This window comes from Paroedura picta, chromosome 2 (genome assembly GCF_049243985.1).
Source record: "Paroedura picta isolate Pp20150507F chromosome 2, Ppicta_v3.0, whole genome shotgun sequence".
NCBI classification, from domain to species: Eukaryota; Metazoa; Chordata; class Lepidosauria; order Squamata; family Gekkonidae; genus Paroedura; species Paroedura picta.
The window spans coordinates 110659351-110674158 of NC_135370.1; the positions used below are offsets into that span (position 1 = coordinate 110659351).

The window sequence follows — 14808 nt, forward strand, 5'->3', positions numbered from 1 at the left end:
ATTCCTTGTTGCTGGCTTCGGCTTGACTCCTTGACTTCATTCCTGGTCTTTGACTTTGGTTTTGACTCTTGACTTCAGTCCTGGTTCCTGACTTCAGCTGGCTTGACTTTGTTCCTAGGTCCTGACTTTGGTTTGGCTTCATTCCTATTTCCTTACTTCTCATAGACTCCGTTCTGGCTTGATTCTAGCTTGGCTTTTGACACTGTTCCCTAGCTACTTAAGAATGGTATGGCTTTGGGACACTCTTCGGTATATGAACCTGGCCTGGCTTATAACTCTGCCCCCACCCCATCTCCCTTGGTGGATTGACTCCCTCAGCTTTTGACCCTTCAGACTGGACTTTGGACTCTGCCTAATGATTTTGGCTCGGCTTTCTGGCTGAGGGTGTAATTAATTGGTAACTGGTGTGCAGCCTGGCAGGGCAGCACAAGATGGCTCTAGTCACCCTGACAGATGACCTCTGGAGAAAACTGAGTTGGCACAGCTGTTCTTGCTAAACTTGATGGTGACATTTGACATGATTGATCACAACCTTCTGGTTCACTGTCTAGCTGACATGGGATTTGAAACATAGTCCTTAAATGGCTGCAGTCCTTTTCTCCAAGGTTGGGGACAGAGGGTGGTGCTAGGAGAAATCACGTCTCAGTGTCAGGCTGTCCTGTGTGGGGTCCTGCAGGGGGCAATCCTCTCTGATGTTATTTAACATCTACATGTGCCACCCCACCCAGTTGATGTAGGGACAGTGAGGATACCTAGCTGTTAATGGACAGCCATCCTTCAACTAGATCTGCAATTTACTCTATGCAGGGCATCCCTTGAGACTGCTCAGGAAACTTCAACTGGTTCAAAATGCAGTGGCTAGGATCCTCACAAGGACCCAGTGGAGAACACATATGCATTGTGTGCATTGGCGCCAAGAATTGATATCGGATGAGGTTCAAGGTTTTTAAATTAACTGTTAAAGCCCTAATAGTCTGGGACAGGCCTCTTCCATGCCTCACCCCCCAAAAAGAGCATTGAGGTTAGCTGACCAAAATTTGCTTAGGCCCAAAAGAAGTGAGACTGGCCTTGACGATGGCCTTTTTGGCCTTTACCCGAGCCTGTTGGAATGCTTTGCCAAAGGAGATCAGGGACCTTAATCAGTTCTGCAAGGCCTGTAAAACAGAGCTGTTCCACAAGGCCTACGGCTGAGGCCAGACAAAACACCCAATACAGCATCAAGAAGAGTTGGCCTCACTACCAAAAAGAACAGAAGGAAGACCAACTCCCCTGCTTCTAAGAAAGAACTGGAATCCCCCAAATTTTATTGAAATGAGGCTGTATGTAGACAATAGAATGTTTTAAATGCTTAATAATATTTATACTGGTTTTAAGAATGGCTTATTTTAATATATTGTAGCCTGTCCTGAAAAGAGCCTCTTGTGGTGCAGAGTGGTAAGGCAGCTGTCTGAAAGCTTTGCTTATGAGGCTGGGAGTTCAATCCCAGCAGCCGGCTCAAGGTTGACTCAGCTTTCCATCCTTCCGAGGTTGGCAAAATGAGTACCCAGCTTGCTGGGGGGTAAACGGTAATGACTGGGGAAGGCACTGGCAAACCATCCCATATTGAGTCTGCCATGAAAATGCTAGAGGGCGTCACCCCAAGAGTCAGACATGACTCTGTGCTTGCACAGGGGATACCTTTACCTTTACCTTTAGCCTGTCCCAAGTTACCAGGAAGGGCGAGAAATAAGAATAAAGATGATGATGAGGATGATATCTGAATACAATGGCAGAATGACAGACTATTTTTTTACGATCCAGATCTGGCAGTTATGGAAAGTGCCATCCAATTGCAGCCAATTTATGGTGGCCTTCCAATGGGTTTTCAAAGCATTTTATCATTTAAAAATGATAATTAAAAATATGTTATTGTATTTATTTTATTGTGGGTTGATTTTAAAGTTAAGATTGTTGCAAACTGCACCAAGCCAGCTTGGTGGGGAGGATGTGGTCAAGAAATTAGAGAAAGTGCAATCCAAACACAAATCAAATTTGCCAATAACATTTCCAAAGAAAAAGGTTAAGGTTAAGGAAGATTAATTATAGTTATTTGAAGCATAAGCAACATACAGAGAGCAATCTTGAAGAGATCTTCAGGAAATTGTTTTTAGGATTATGGATTTAGTTACTTCAAACTGCTCTTTTCCTTGTATAACAAGTACTATCTTGCTGTTTTGCAGCTATATATATTGTGAGGAATTCAGGACTCTGCATCTATTCCAAGTGTTTTCTAGAAGTAAGTACTTTTTAAAGTGGTACACTTTGTTGTTTGTACTCAAAGACTATTACTAAAGAACACAAAAACATAACTTCAGCTGCACCAATGTTTTTGGGCTCCAGGGTAGGAACTAAGGGAAAAACATCTCCTAAGGAGCAGCTGACCTATCCCCCCCCCTCTGTTTCCTCCAAAGAACTCAAGGCAGAATATACAGACATTTCTCTATTTAGCATTACAACAAACCCTGAGGCCAGACATCAAATGGGATTTGGAGATTAACTCTATGGCATGAACCTCCTGCCCCCCCCTGCCCAAAATCTCCAGGAATTTTCCAATTCAGAATTGGCAGCTGTGAAAAGTGCCATCAAATTACAACCACTTTATGGTGCCCTTTCAACAGATTTTCAAAGCAAGAGATGAACAGAGGTGGTTTGCCATTTCCTGCCTCTGTGTAATAACCCCGGTCTTTCTTGAAGGACTAAACAGGGCTGACCTTGCTTGTCTTCTGAGATCTAACAACTTGCCTGGGCCATCCAGATCAAGGCTTGGCAGCCCTTAGGTAGGTGAACAGTCATTCACCCAAGGCCAAGAATTTGAAACCTGATCTCTCTGTCCTGAATCAATACTCTGTCCTCACCTATGGCTCTCAGATTTTAAACAAAGATCAGTTGATGTGCAATGTGCAACTAGTATTATCCCCCAGCTCACCACCTTCAAAGACTGTAGCTTACTCAGATGTTTATCTATTTTCAAATCTGTATACTGCCCTACCCTGGGGGGGTTTAGGGTTGCTTGCAATACAGCAGTGATAAAACAAAAAATATTTTTAAATAATCAAATTTACATTCAAATATTCGGAGGAACTCACCGCCTTCACTTGCATTCCACATGTACGTGCATAACTCTGTAAGAAAGCGCCAACACATTTGCTTAACAAATGAAGCCAGGGAACAATCCCTGGGTTGATGTGGATGGGATTTCAATTATACATTCAGCTGTAGGTGCATGATCCCATGCACCTAAGGTGACCAGATTTTAACATTGGTAAAGTGGGACACCACTGACTGGGGGGGGGGGGGGGGGGTTCTTGATTAAAAATTTGGTCTATATGGAGCAACAAAAAGTTTCATAGAATGCATAGAACACGAAAATAGTATTGTAATATATATTTTTAATTTCAACATAAGTAAAAGGTAAAGGTAAAGGGATCCCCTGTGCAAGCACCGAGTCATGTCTGACCCTTGGGGTGACGCCCTCTAGCGTTTTCATGGCAGACTCAATACGGGGTGGTTTGCCAGTGCCTTCCCCAGTCATTACCGTTTACCCCCCAGCAAGCTGGGTACTCATTTAACCAACCTCGGAAGGATGGAAGGCTGAGTCAACCTTGAGCCGGCTGCTGGGATTGAACTCCCAGCCTTATGGGCAAAGCTTTCAGACGGCTGCCTTACCACTTTGCGCCACAAGAGGCTTTTTTCAACATAAGTACAATTTGCCAAATAGCCTTACCACTGCCTTACCACTCTGCGCCACAAGAGGCTCTTTTCAACATAAGTACAATTTGCCAAATAGCCTCTTGTGGCGCAGAGTGGTAAGGCAGCAGACATGCAGTCTGAAAGCTTTGCCCATGAGGCTGGGAGTTCGATCCCAGCAGCCGGCTCAAGGTTGACTCAGCCTTCCATCCTTCCAAGGTTGGTAAAATGAGTACCCAGTTTGCTGGGGGGTAAACGGTAATGACTGGGGAAGGCACTGGCAAACCACCCCGTATTGAGTCTGCCAAGAAAACGCTAGAGGGCGTCACCCCAAGGGTCAGACATGACCCAGTGCTTGCACAGGGGATACCTTTACCTTTACAATTTGCCAGGTACCCCCAGATGTCCCTCCAAAAGTGGGACAGTCTGGTCACCTTACATGCACCTGCCTTAGAAAAACAAAGGTGCATGGGTTGCACATGCGTTCAATATATGTTACGTGACATGACCTTAAGTTAACAGGCGCCCTTTACCCTAACTAACAAGGGTCAGGATGGGGATGGGAAGTCAGCTCTGTGTGTTGAGTTTCGGTGTCACTCAGTTATTCTAGCGTTTTGTTGTTGTTGTTGTTAGGTGCGAAGTCGTGTCCGACCCATCGCGACCCCATGGGCAATGATCCTCCAGGCCTTCCTGTCCTCTACCATTCCCCCGACCTAACAAAAGAGGGAAAGGTTTCCTTTTTATATATTTTTTAAGAGTCAGGTGCCCGAGACTGCCCCGGTGAAGGACCTGCTACTTAACTTGAACTGCAAGGGGAAGGCTTCTTCAGCAGCAGCAGGGCAAAGGAGAGGCTCTGTTCGGGCTGCTATGCGCTTTTCCTTTCGTCACACGCAGCCAAAGTTAACCTGGACTGTTAAAACTGAATATTAGGTTGGTCTTCCAGGGAACAGGGCCAAACCCTACTGGGCTGAACGGCAGAGAGGAGGACCGCCCGTCCCTGGCAGGCAGAGCTGCTCAGAACTGCTCCCCCGCCTTTTCTCGCGCCCATCGCGCGCGCCAAACTTCTAAGAACTTCGGCCGAAAGAACTCTCAACGCCGCCGAACGTCCCCTCCCAGGCGAAATCGGACAAAGAACGTCGACGATTGGCTAGAACAGGAAGCCCGCTGTGATATGATTGGCTTGGCGCTCTACCTCCTCGGCAGCCCGGCCACGCCCTCTTTCCGCCCGTCGCCTGCTGCCTCGGGCCAAATTCAAATCGCTCACCGTGACCAGGCGAGGGACTCGTTTCTAGGCGCACAGGGCAGCCGGCTTAGGTCAGTGGTGGCCCCTCACCCTGGAGTTCCCGGCACTGGAAGAAGAAGCGGAGTAGTACGACTGGAGGTCACTGGAAGGGAGCAAGGATTCCGTTCGCGGGGTTGGTGGCGCCAAACGTTTTAAACTGGATCCTGGAAAGCCACCGCCCCTTGCCTCCAGCAGCCAATCAGCGGCGCCGTCTGCTTGGCATGGCAGGTGGGGGTGGAGTCTAGGGTAGTTCGGGCTCAGGAGCGCGCGCGAATTCCGGGATTGGAAGTGAGTCTTGTGGTGGGCGGGCAGGAGGTGAGTCAGCAGGGAAGCCACGGGGGCAGGGGGGGTTGTGGGGCACGAGGGAAGAGCGCGCGCGGGGGCAGAAAAATGGACTTCTCAGAGACGGGAGGGTGGGAGACTTCGCTGGGTGCAATGGGAGTGCCATCGGGTGCCATAAATCGTTCTGTGGCACTCTTACAGTGCCGTCACGCCCTTCTACGCGCAGTGACTTAGGGCAGTGGAACTATGCTTAAGTATGGCGTTCCTGAGCGCAGTTTGAGTTTCCTGGTCGTTCACCTTGCATATTTTGTAAATTGTTCGCTAGTCCATCCAGATCCCATCCAGAAGATAAGCTGACAGTGGGAAATAACAAAATGGTGGTGCTTATGTTTGTAAATATTAATTTTAAGGTAAAAACATAATTTGTTGCATCAGGCTCTTGACTGCCAATGTATGTGCCACAATAAACTTGCCTGTCTTTGAAGCGTCCCAGGACTCTTCATAGGCCAGCTCAACTATTTGAGGATATGTGAATATCACCACTATGTGTCTGTAAGGTATTCCAGAAGGTGTGTGGCCAGATCTAACTGATGGTTCTGTCCATGACAAAATGTTTTCTTGGGAAGGCCCTGTGATTCAACAAGCTAAACACATTTGTGTCTATTCTGTGTCTGAATGGGCAACTAGCTGCATGTTGAATACTAAAGAAGAAGGTAAATGCAGGGTTTTTTTTAATGGTTCTTTATCCCTCTGGAGAAGACAGTTTCCAGACAGCACCTCTTACAATGCGAGATGGGTGCTCTGTTTTGGAGTGTCAAAAGTTAATTGAATGGCCTTCTGTTATTTATTAATACAGAAATTCTATCACCATGTAGTTCTGTTGTTCAGTGCCATTCTAAGAACCCTTTCCTGGGAGTTAACAGTCTGAATGGGCCAGCTCTCATGTTATTTTGTTCAGGTAGGGCTAATTACTTTTGGACTAGATTATTGGAAGTGCAAACTCTCCTGTAATCTTCAAGAGTGTGTGCACTGCCTAGGAGTTTCTGGTTCAACTTGCTGTAGCTGTTTGTGCAAGGAAATGACACATTTATTACATTTTAGAGAGAAGCGCAGGCATATGTATCTTAGGTACAGATGTTCCTGTAACTGGGCAATACAGCAGTTGTATGTCATTCCTAGTCATTTTCCACCCACCATACAAATTATTTGAGCTCTCCTATTTTCAGGCTGAATTTGCACATTCTTCTGTGCCTGTTCACCATTTTCACAAGTATGCTCCTTTATTTACTTTTACCTGCTCACTTTGTCACAACATGATCATGATGTGAGGTTTTCAATTCCCAGCAAATTATACCAAAGAATGCATGAGTCTAAATTCAGCATTGTTTAAGATTTAAAGAATCTGAGCAATGAACTTCAGAAAAAAGAAGTGCCTGTGAATGAGAAGTATGGAATATTATCAGAAAAAATGGTGAAGCAGGGAGGTTTGCAACTGAATAATCAAAGCACACTTACTATAGAGTTGGTCCTGTAAAACTCTGTGGTAATGGCTTCTGAGTGTAGGTTGTGTTGCAATTTGTTCACTGTTAAGCGGTCTTGCGCCACTTCCTAATTCAGCTTTGTTCCACCAGCTCTAATCACATTTCTCTCCTATTGTCCTTGTTATTGAGATGTCATCTCATCTTGCTCCCAAGGTGACTTTTACATTTCCCCCCCTCTCTCTCAGAATGGTTGAAATGCTGCACAACCACAAAGTACATGGACTATTTAAGAGCAGTTCCATACCTGAAGTAAATGTGAATTAGGAAGAAATTTACAGTGGCAAAATGAACACTGAAGACAAAGTAAGTTATTTGTTGCTGTTAAAACTCTTGTATTCTCCTCCATTTAGTTTTCAGTGCCAGTAATGTTACCCTTGCATAGGCCAGAGAAATCTGTTCATGAGGCTGCAGTTGTCCTATTCAAGAACAGGTGAGGCAGCTGTGTTACCTGTTCTGCTGAGCTGCTGTCAGTTAATATGCAACTTTTGGTCTTTTGATGAACAGCTACCTCTCTTGGAGTCAAACATCTTGTTCTAAGTATTAATGCTGTGGCATTCTTCCATTTGCAAAGGTTATGAGAGGGTGCTGCAATAACTGGACATTGAGTTCTATTAATTAGGCATAGGTATTATTTCACTAACAACTATGTTTAACTCAAAAATAGCATTCCCAGATAGAGTTTGTTGCAGAAGGCAGACAAATGGTCATTGCAAGATATACAATGAATAACTACAAGGGGGAAATAAAACTTTCTTGTAGAAATTCACCAAATATACAAAAAGAATAAAAGAATTTGTATTAAAAATAGAACCAAATATTTACAAAAACAGTGACGCCATATCTAAATGTATACCATCACCAGAGATTAAGCATCTTTAAAATCCAGCAAGAAAAAATACATATTATTATTCAGAATACATTTACATTTTTGCCTGATTTATTTATCATACGTATGGTCTTGGTCTTGATTGGGTCTTGGAGATCATTGTTGTTTTAAAAAATGAACTTGGCAAATGATAATACTAGACATAGGAGCAAAACACATAGATGGATCAGGTGGAGCAGTGCTGTGGATAGATCTATTTACTGATGCATTGTGAATTCATCTCCTCTTACTTCATCCCCAAAATGCTAAGGGCAGAAGGAATCTCCAGGAACGTTTTGGGTTGCAGAAGGAGGGGACTATGAGAATTAAAGGAATCTGAATGCCCCTGCCTTAAAACTAGCATTATACCTCGGACGCCAGAACACAGATAAATTTTCCAACACTTTATGGAGAGAAGTATTCTGCAGAGGGAAGCCGTACTATATTGTTTCTCTCTAAAAAACAATTCATTCCTAAATCCAGTCCCACATAATGTGGTAGAAGGTAAATGGGAAATGCTATCTTTCTGCATTACGAAAGAAGACATTTCAACATACTAAGAGAGAGGAGAGACAAACTAAAAGTGAAGAGTTGGTTCTTATATGCCACTTTTCTCTACCCAGAGAAGTCTCAAAGCGGCTTACAGTCGCCTTCCCTTTCCACTCCCCGCAACAGACACCCTGTGAGGTGTCTGCACCCCAGGCCAGAAATTTGGGAGTGACCATTGATGCCTCATTAACTCTAGAGGCACATATCAAGAAGGTAGCTTGCCAGGCATTCTTCCATCTTTGCCAGGCATGGCTACTAGCACCCTATCTATCCCCTGAACACCTGGCCACGGTGATCCATGCGACGGTCACCTCCAGAATAGATTTCTGTAACTTGTATGTGGGCCTGCCCTTGGCCTAGAAATTGCAGCTGGTGCAGAATGTAGATGCTAGGGTCCTCACAGGGACATCTTTGAGGGCCCATGTCCAGCCTGTGCTGAGGCAGCTGCATTGTTTACCTCTTGCTGCCCAAATCTGTTTCAAGGTTATGGTTTTGACCTTTAAGGCCCTCCACAGTCTGGGACCCACATATCTGAGGGATCACTCTTGCCCTATGCCCCCTGCAGAGCTTTACGCTCGGTAGGTACCAACTTATTGGTGGTCCCTGTCCCCAGGGAGGCACACCTGGCCTCAACCAGGGCCAGGACCTTTTCAGTCTTGGCCCCTCCCTGGTGGAATGAGCTCCTGGAGAAATTGCGGGACCTGCAGGAGCTTCTGGCATTCTGCAGAGCCTGCAAAATGGAGCTCATCCGCCAGTTTTATGATTGAGGCCGGCGTGGTGAGTAAGATCTGATGTGCCCCCCGGTGCTAAGAGGGTAAGCGATCTAGAATTTTTCATCTAGGCTCCCTCTTCCCACTCCTCTGTGTAGGTGTTTTGGGAGAGGTTAGGGGGGTTGTATACCACTATGGGTGTTTTTAGGAGTCTGATTTTACTGTATGTTTGTGTCCAAAGTTTTAATGGGGTTTTTATAGGATTTTACCGGTAGCAGGTAATAAATCTAATTAATAAATTAAATAAATAATAGCAACAGATTTGCTTGATTTTGAATCACACTCTTTTCTGTTTTCGGCTCAGGAAAACAAGCCTTTTGAACCACATGAAAACCGAGTGAAAACTCCTCTGAAACAAAAAGCCACTTCCAACTTGTTCTTAGCAGAGATCCAGCCTGCTGCTTCTTGCCATCTGAGGACACCGCCAAAGCCTAATGAAATATCTCCTGTAGATCCATGGACACCAACGGCTAACCTGAAAATGCTGATCAGCGCAGCTAGTCCTGAGATTAGAAATCGTGAACGGAGAAAAAAAGTAATGGACAGCAGAACTGAAACTCTTGAGGCAAAATATTTCTGTTTGTTGTTTCATTACAAATGTACTTGTCAACTTCCTATTCTTAAGTATATACTTGAGAAGTTGCTAGGCAAGTGATGTCTCTTAATTCCAGTCTCTGGTGTGAATTTCAAATCTGGACTGCCAGCTATTTTTAGGGTTTATAGCTTCTATATAGCAGACACTGGCTCACTGCTTGTGTCTGAAAAGGCACTTGGTATTAGTCATTCATCACAGATGTTCGCACTAAATCTGTCAAATCTTAATATTTGTTTATAAGTCTTTGTCCATTGGTGTTTCTCTTTTTTGTATATAGGACCATTTATCATGCGATGAATATGAAAAATCACAACCAAGCCGTAAAGAGAAAAGTTTGGGATTGCTGTGTCACAAATTTTTAGCTCACTATCCTCATTATCCCAACCCTTCTGAAAACAATGAAATTTGCCTTGATGAAGTAGCCGAAGAGCTTAGTAAGTTTGACGATGGGCTTTGATGTTTATCCATGTTAGAAATGAGGCCTGATATGTGCTATGAAATGCTTAGAGGTTTTATATTAAAGTATGCTTATTAGATCAACAAGTCTTGTTCAAACCAATCATGGTTATAGTGTTTTACCATTTTCAAAACACATCTTATCCTGTTCTTATGGACAAGCTTTTAAAATGGTTCCCTTTCTTGTCATTGAGAAGTTCAGACTGAATAACAGGGGCTTTTGTGAAGTTGCAGGAATAAAAATAACAGACAGTTAAACCGTTCATAGACCATTCAAACAGTTACAAGGGCATGAATGGCCATCTTCTGGTATTGATTCAAGCTTCAAGAGCTGTAATCATACAAGCATTGTAATAAATGTTTGATTTATAACAATAAGTAGGATTTTTCATACTTAATTAAAATATTTATACCCCACCTTTTATTCTTGCTTAAGCAGATTAATGGCATAGTAGAACATACTAAAAGAAAAGGCATGTCAGCACAACATTTGAATCATTCTAGTAGCTTATATCAACTGTGAGGTGAAGTAACAAATCTTTTCATATGGTTCTTGTAAGATCAGTATTGAAATTCTAGATGTGTTGGCATTACAATTAGTATTGTCATTATAGCCTTTAAAATGACAGAATATTAATTATCAGTTCAAAATCTTACCTATCCACGAGCTCATTTACTAAGATAGGCTTTAACATTATTAAGAGAAATAATGTTGGCCTCAAATAAATAATTGATTTTATCAGTTAAAGAGGCATCAAAACTAGTATTGTCATTCATAAACTTGGTATTACATGGGTATTACTGATCCTCTTAGCAACTTCAGTACATTCTTTTCCTTATATTAAGTTTTCATTAAGATACATTATTAGGGAGGCTGATTAATTTCAAAATCTGATAAATTGATTATAATTGGTATTGTTACCATTTAGTGAGATTTTATTTTTAACTTGGGCTTCAAATCTACTGTTCTTTCAGTAACTCTAATGGGAAGTAAATAGTTCAGTAAAAAAAAAGCAAATAATAAGGTTGACAGAGGGCAGATCTTCCTTGTTCCTCTTTGAAGTCTTCCTGTTTGTAGGTTTCCTAGAAGCAGTTAGTTGGCCACTGTGTGAACAGAATGTTGGATTAGATTGGCCATTCTTATCCAGCATAGCTATTTAATGTTCTTATGAAGAATCCCAGTGCAATTCTGATCCAGGTTAAGTGCATCTAAGTCTACTGATGTCAATGGATGTAAAAGCCTTTTACTCTACTTAGTTTGCTGATAGGATGTGAAGTATTTGCTTATTAATCAACAGTTTAGTTCTCTTATGCTCTTCCAGATGGCCACAATACAGTTAAAGTGTTCACTGGAGTTCAGGAAAAATCCCAGTTTTAAACAAAAATTGCCATTTAGCTCTATTGAATGCTTTCCCCACATCCAGGAGGCTCAGAACTAGTTCTGTGGATTACAAAGGCTATTGATCATTTTCCTTACTATCTAGCACCATAGAACCTGTTTCCAGTATTCCCAAATTCCTCATGGACATTATCATCATGCAGTCCTGAATGAATAAGGATATAGACTGAATGCAGAAACCAATGCAGGGTTTTTATCATTCTTATAAGTTAACTTGTCTCATTTCAAAAGTTATAAAACTTCTAGCAATATAACAATGATTTAATTCATTTGTGGGATAGAAAATTGACTTTTAAAATGATATCATCTTCTGTTGGTTCAACGAATGTTCTTATGAAAACAAACAGAATGGTTATTCATAACTATGAGTAGCAACCTTTGTTGCTTCTTCACCAAAACCAGCAGAATTATCTTCTTACTTCATCACTCCTTCATAATATAGTGGCTGGCCCACTAGATTTCAGTGTGGTAAATTTTGATGTTCATTCACTTTTACAAGTGTACCATAAACTTTTAATTCTTTGAATACTGACTCATGCAACATGTTGGCTCCTGTGATCTATCAGAACAAGGACTGGGGACCTTTCCCATATTCTTCTTTCCTTAGCAGTCCCATCTAATGATGGGAAAGTTGATTCCAAGGGTTCTGGGACCTAACTGGACTAATAACTTCATGGGCAGGGAGACTGCATTGTATGTGGGGGGGGGGAAGATCCTTTTTTTGCCTTCCCCACTTCCATATCCTTGTCCTTAATACATGGGAATCCCATGAACCCAGGAAATAATTTTACTAGGTTTGAATCAGAAAGACTTATGACCATGAGCAGCTTTTACTGAGAGATTCCACGATCCAACCCAGTAATTACTGATGAGACAATTCAAATTACTTTATTTCTGAACTAATTTTCTTTCTCTTTATTATAATATAATATATGATGATGATGATGATGATAGATATATAAAAGTACTTTGCCGAGAAACTTTGGTTCTAGCCTAGGTAACGTATAGGATAGGAGGTGCTGATGGTTAATGGTCCCCCCTGGCTTTCCACTCTCTGCAGCTTTAGCAAAGTTTATTCCTGGGGCTGCGGGACTCATGTGCAGTAATAGCTTTGTGGCTCGGGAAGGCTGCAGTAGCAAGGGGGCAAAATCCGCAAAATCCTGCATCTTGCATAAGCACAGCAATTTAGTCTCCCAGGAGCAAAAGGGAATAATTTAGTCCCCTTCTCCCTCCCAACCCCAATAGCTATTACTCCACACTGCTTCCATAAGCATAAGAACAAATTTCACAGGGAAGAAGAGGAGAGAAGAAAGTTTTGAATGTCAGGGGTGCTTGCATGATTCTTGAGCTGAATCCAACCCAATGTTTTCAGGAATATGAGGAGATAAAAATTCAGTGATCTTCAACTGCATCTTTGTATTGTAATAGGTGCACTTAACCTCCATGGTTTACAACAGGCATGTTAAAGTGAAAAATTTAGATATAAAATGGCATGTGTGACCTGCTATGGCTTAAACTGCAATCTTAAATTCTTTAGCATAATTTTAAAGGAAAGCATAAAAATATCTGTTCTTGAATAATTTAAGGAGAGCTGAATATGCCTTTGATTTATTTTTGTCAGATTGAAAAATCTCTATACAGCCATCAGTTGTATTAAAAGAGAGTGTGTTGTTTTACCAGGATTAAATGTTTTATTTCAACTGACTCCATTGCTATTTTCATCTCACTTTTAGCAAATGTCATTAGCCTCTGAAATTGGGGAATCGTATACATTTATTTGCTGTGTATTAGGGACATATATTTTCTCTAAAGTAAAAAACTGAACTTTCCTTTGACAAGTAACTTCTTGGATCTTTCAAATCATCTAAAATATTGAGTGGACTTTATCATAGAGCAATAAAATACAAAAGTAAAATGAGACATGATAGTAAAACAATTCAAATAGATGGACTTAATACAAGATTAAGAAACACACCATAAAAGCTACTAGCCTAAGTAGCTTAAATAGTTATGAACACTCTACAAATCTATTGGTATACTTAGAATACCTTTCCATTAGTAACCCAATGTTTCCTATTTCTAGGAGCTAGCCAAGCAAATCTAGCTGCTTTGTTTTTGCAGACGATGTTTTCTCAGGCCACAAGTTCATTCTGTAAGCATTGGTACTAATGCATGTGTGTGAATATGATTATATAATTTGCACACAAATAAGATGTGTTTTGTAGTCTCAACTTGACCCTCATTGCATATACAGAGCTGTTTCTTGACTGGGAATCCATCAAATTTCCCACTCAAGTATGCAGAGGGTAGGGTATTGTAATGAAGGAGGGTGAAGGATCTCCTGTGCTTGGGGTTTGCAGCTTTTATTAGGTATTGCATCAAGGTGTTACTGATTAAAAGATCTTTCCTAAAAAGTGGATCCTGAATATTGTTAAGGTCATGTTGCCTCTCTACTTCTATCACCCTTGTCTTAACAAGCTCTATAGCCTTGTCATAACCCATGGTCAGAATCAGTTGATGTGAGAGACCATAGAAGCACAGCTTTTTAGTGAGTGCAATTTGCCAAGGTGCAACAAAAGTGCCTGTAACAAACTTGCAAGACCCTGCTGTTGGAAAAGCAATTTTAGCCAGAATATAAAGTTAGCTATCCAAAGCCTGGACTAAACATTGACTATTCCTGTCTTGATCCTAACTTTTCTGTGCATTTAGAGAGATGTTGTTGATATGAGCAGATCTCGCATAAGTTGTCTGGAAAATAATGCTAAGATACTTATACTGTTGGAACTGTTCTATTAGAGTCCCATTTAGTCTCCAAACATGAGATTTTGGTCTTTTACCACATCATCTCTTATCATGGTTAATAACTAGGCTATTCAATTGACAGGTGTTTAAAGTTGTTATGGCTCTTCTCAGACCTATAGGGGTTCTGACAAATAAGGCTAAGTCATCAGCATATAGTAGCAGTGAGATCCATCTTTCCCCAATTTTTGGTGGAAACTTGGGTTCTTCAGAGTTCGACCGATATCATTTTTAAAGTAATTGAAAAGGAGCGGGGCTAAGATACAGCCCTGCTTAACTCCCTTTCCAGAGTTAATTATATCTGTTGAGTGGCCTTGGGGAGTACATTTGACTCTTAATAGCTGTATTTTTGTGTAAAGGTTTAATTGAAAAGGGTAGACATCTGTCAATGGATGTGAGTGGACCTTATAATTTTAAAAACGTTTAGCTGTGAAGGTTGTTCTTAATTTCATATTAAATAAGTATTTATATGCTGATGTATAATGAGCTCCCTATAGAAATGTTATATCAACATCAAGGGAGAAAGACAATAAATAACATAAAA

General features: G+C 41.7%; 1 protein-coding gene and 1 long non-coding RNA gene across 10 annotated transcripts in view; one reads left to right on the plus strand and one right to left on the minus strand.

Moving 5' to 3' along the window:
- Window positions 1–5219, minus strand: part of LOC143830119 (uncharacterized) — an 80823-nt gene extending 75604 nt beyond the window's left edge. Inside the window, exon 1 of the long non-coding RNA XR_013228356.1 lies at window positions 4991–5219. This is a non-coding gene — a long non-coding RNA (uncharacterized LOC143830119). The remainder of the gene's footprint in view (window positions 1–4990) is intronic.
- Window positions 4917–14808, plus strand: part of E2F8 (E2F transcription factor 8) — a 28110-nt gene continuing 18218 nt past the window's right edge. For 2 of the 9 annotated variants that reach the window (XM_077322046.1, XM_077322053.1), the window contains exons 1-4: window positions 5240–5323; window positions 7017–7134; window positions 9320–9580; window positions 9888–10044. In XM_077322046.1, the coding sequence (XP_077178161.1) occupies window positions 7117–7134; window positions 9320–9580; window positions 9888–10044 (436 nt within the window). In that variant the 5' untranslated portion in view covers window positions 5240–5323; window positions 7017–7116. Of the gene's footprint in view, window positions 5324–5549; window positions 5701–7016; window positions 7135–9319; window positions 9581–9887; window positions 10045–13554; window positions 13618–14808 lie in introns of those variants that run through there. The other 7 variants (XM_077322050.1, XM_077322048.1, XM_077322047.1 and 4 more) reach the window with 7 other exon arrangements.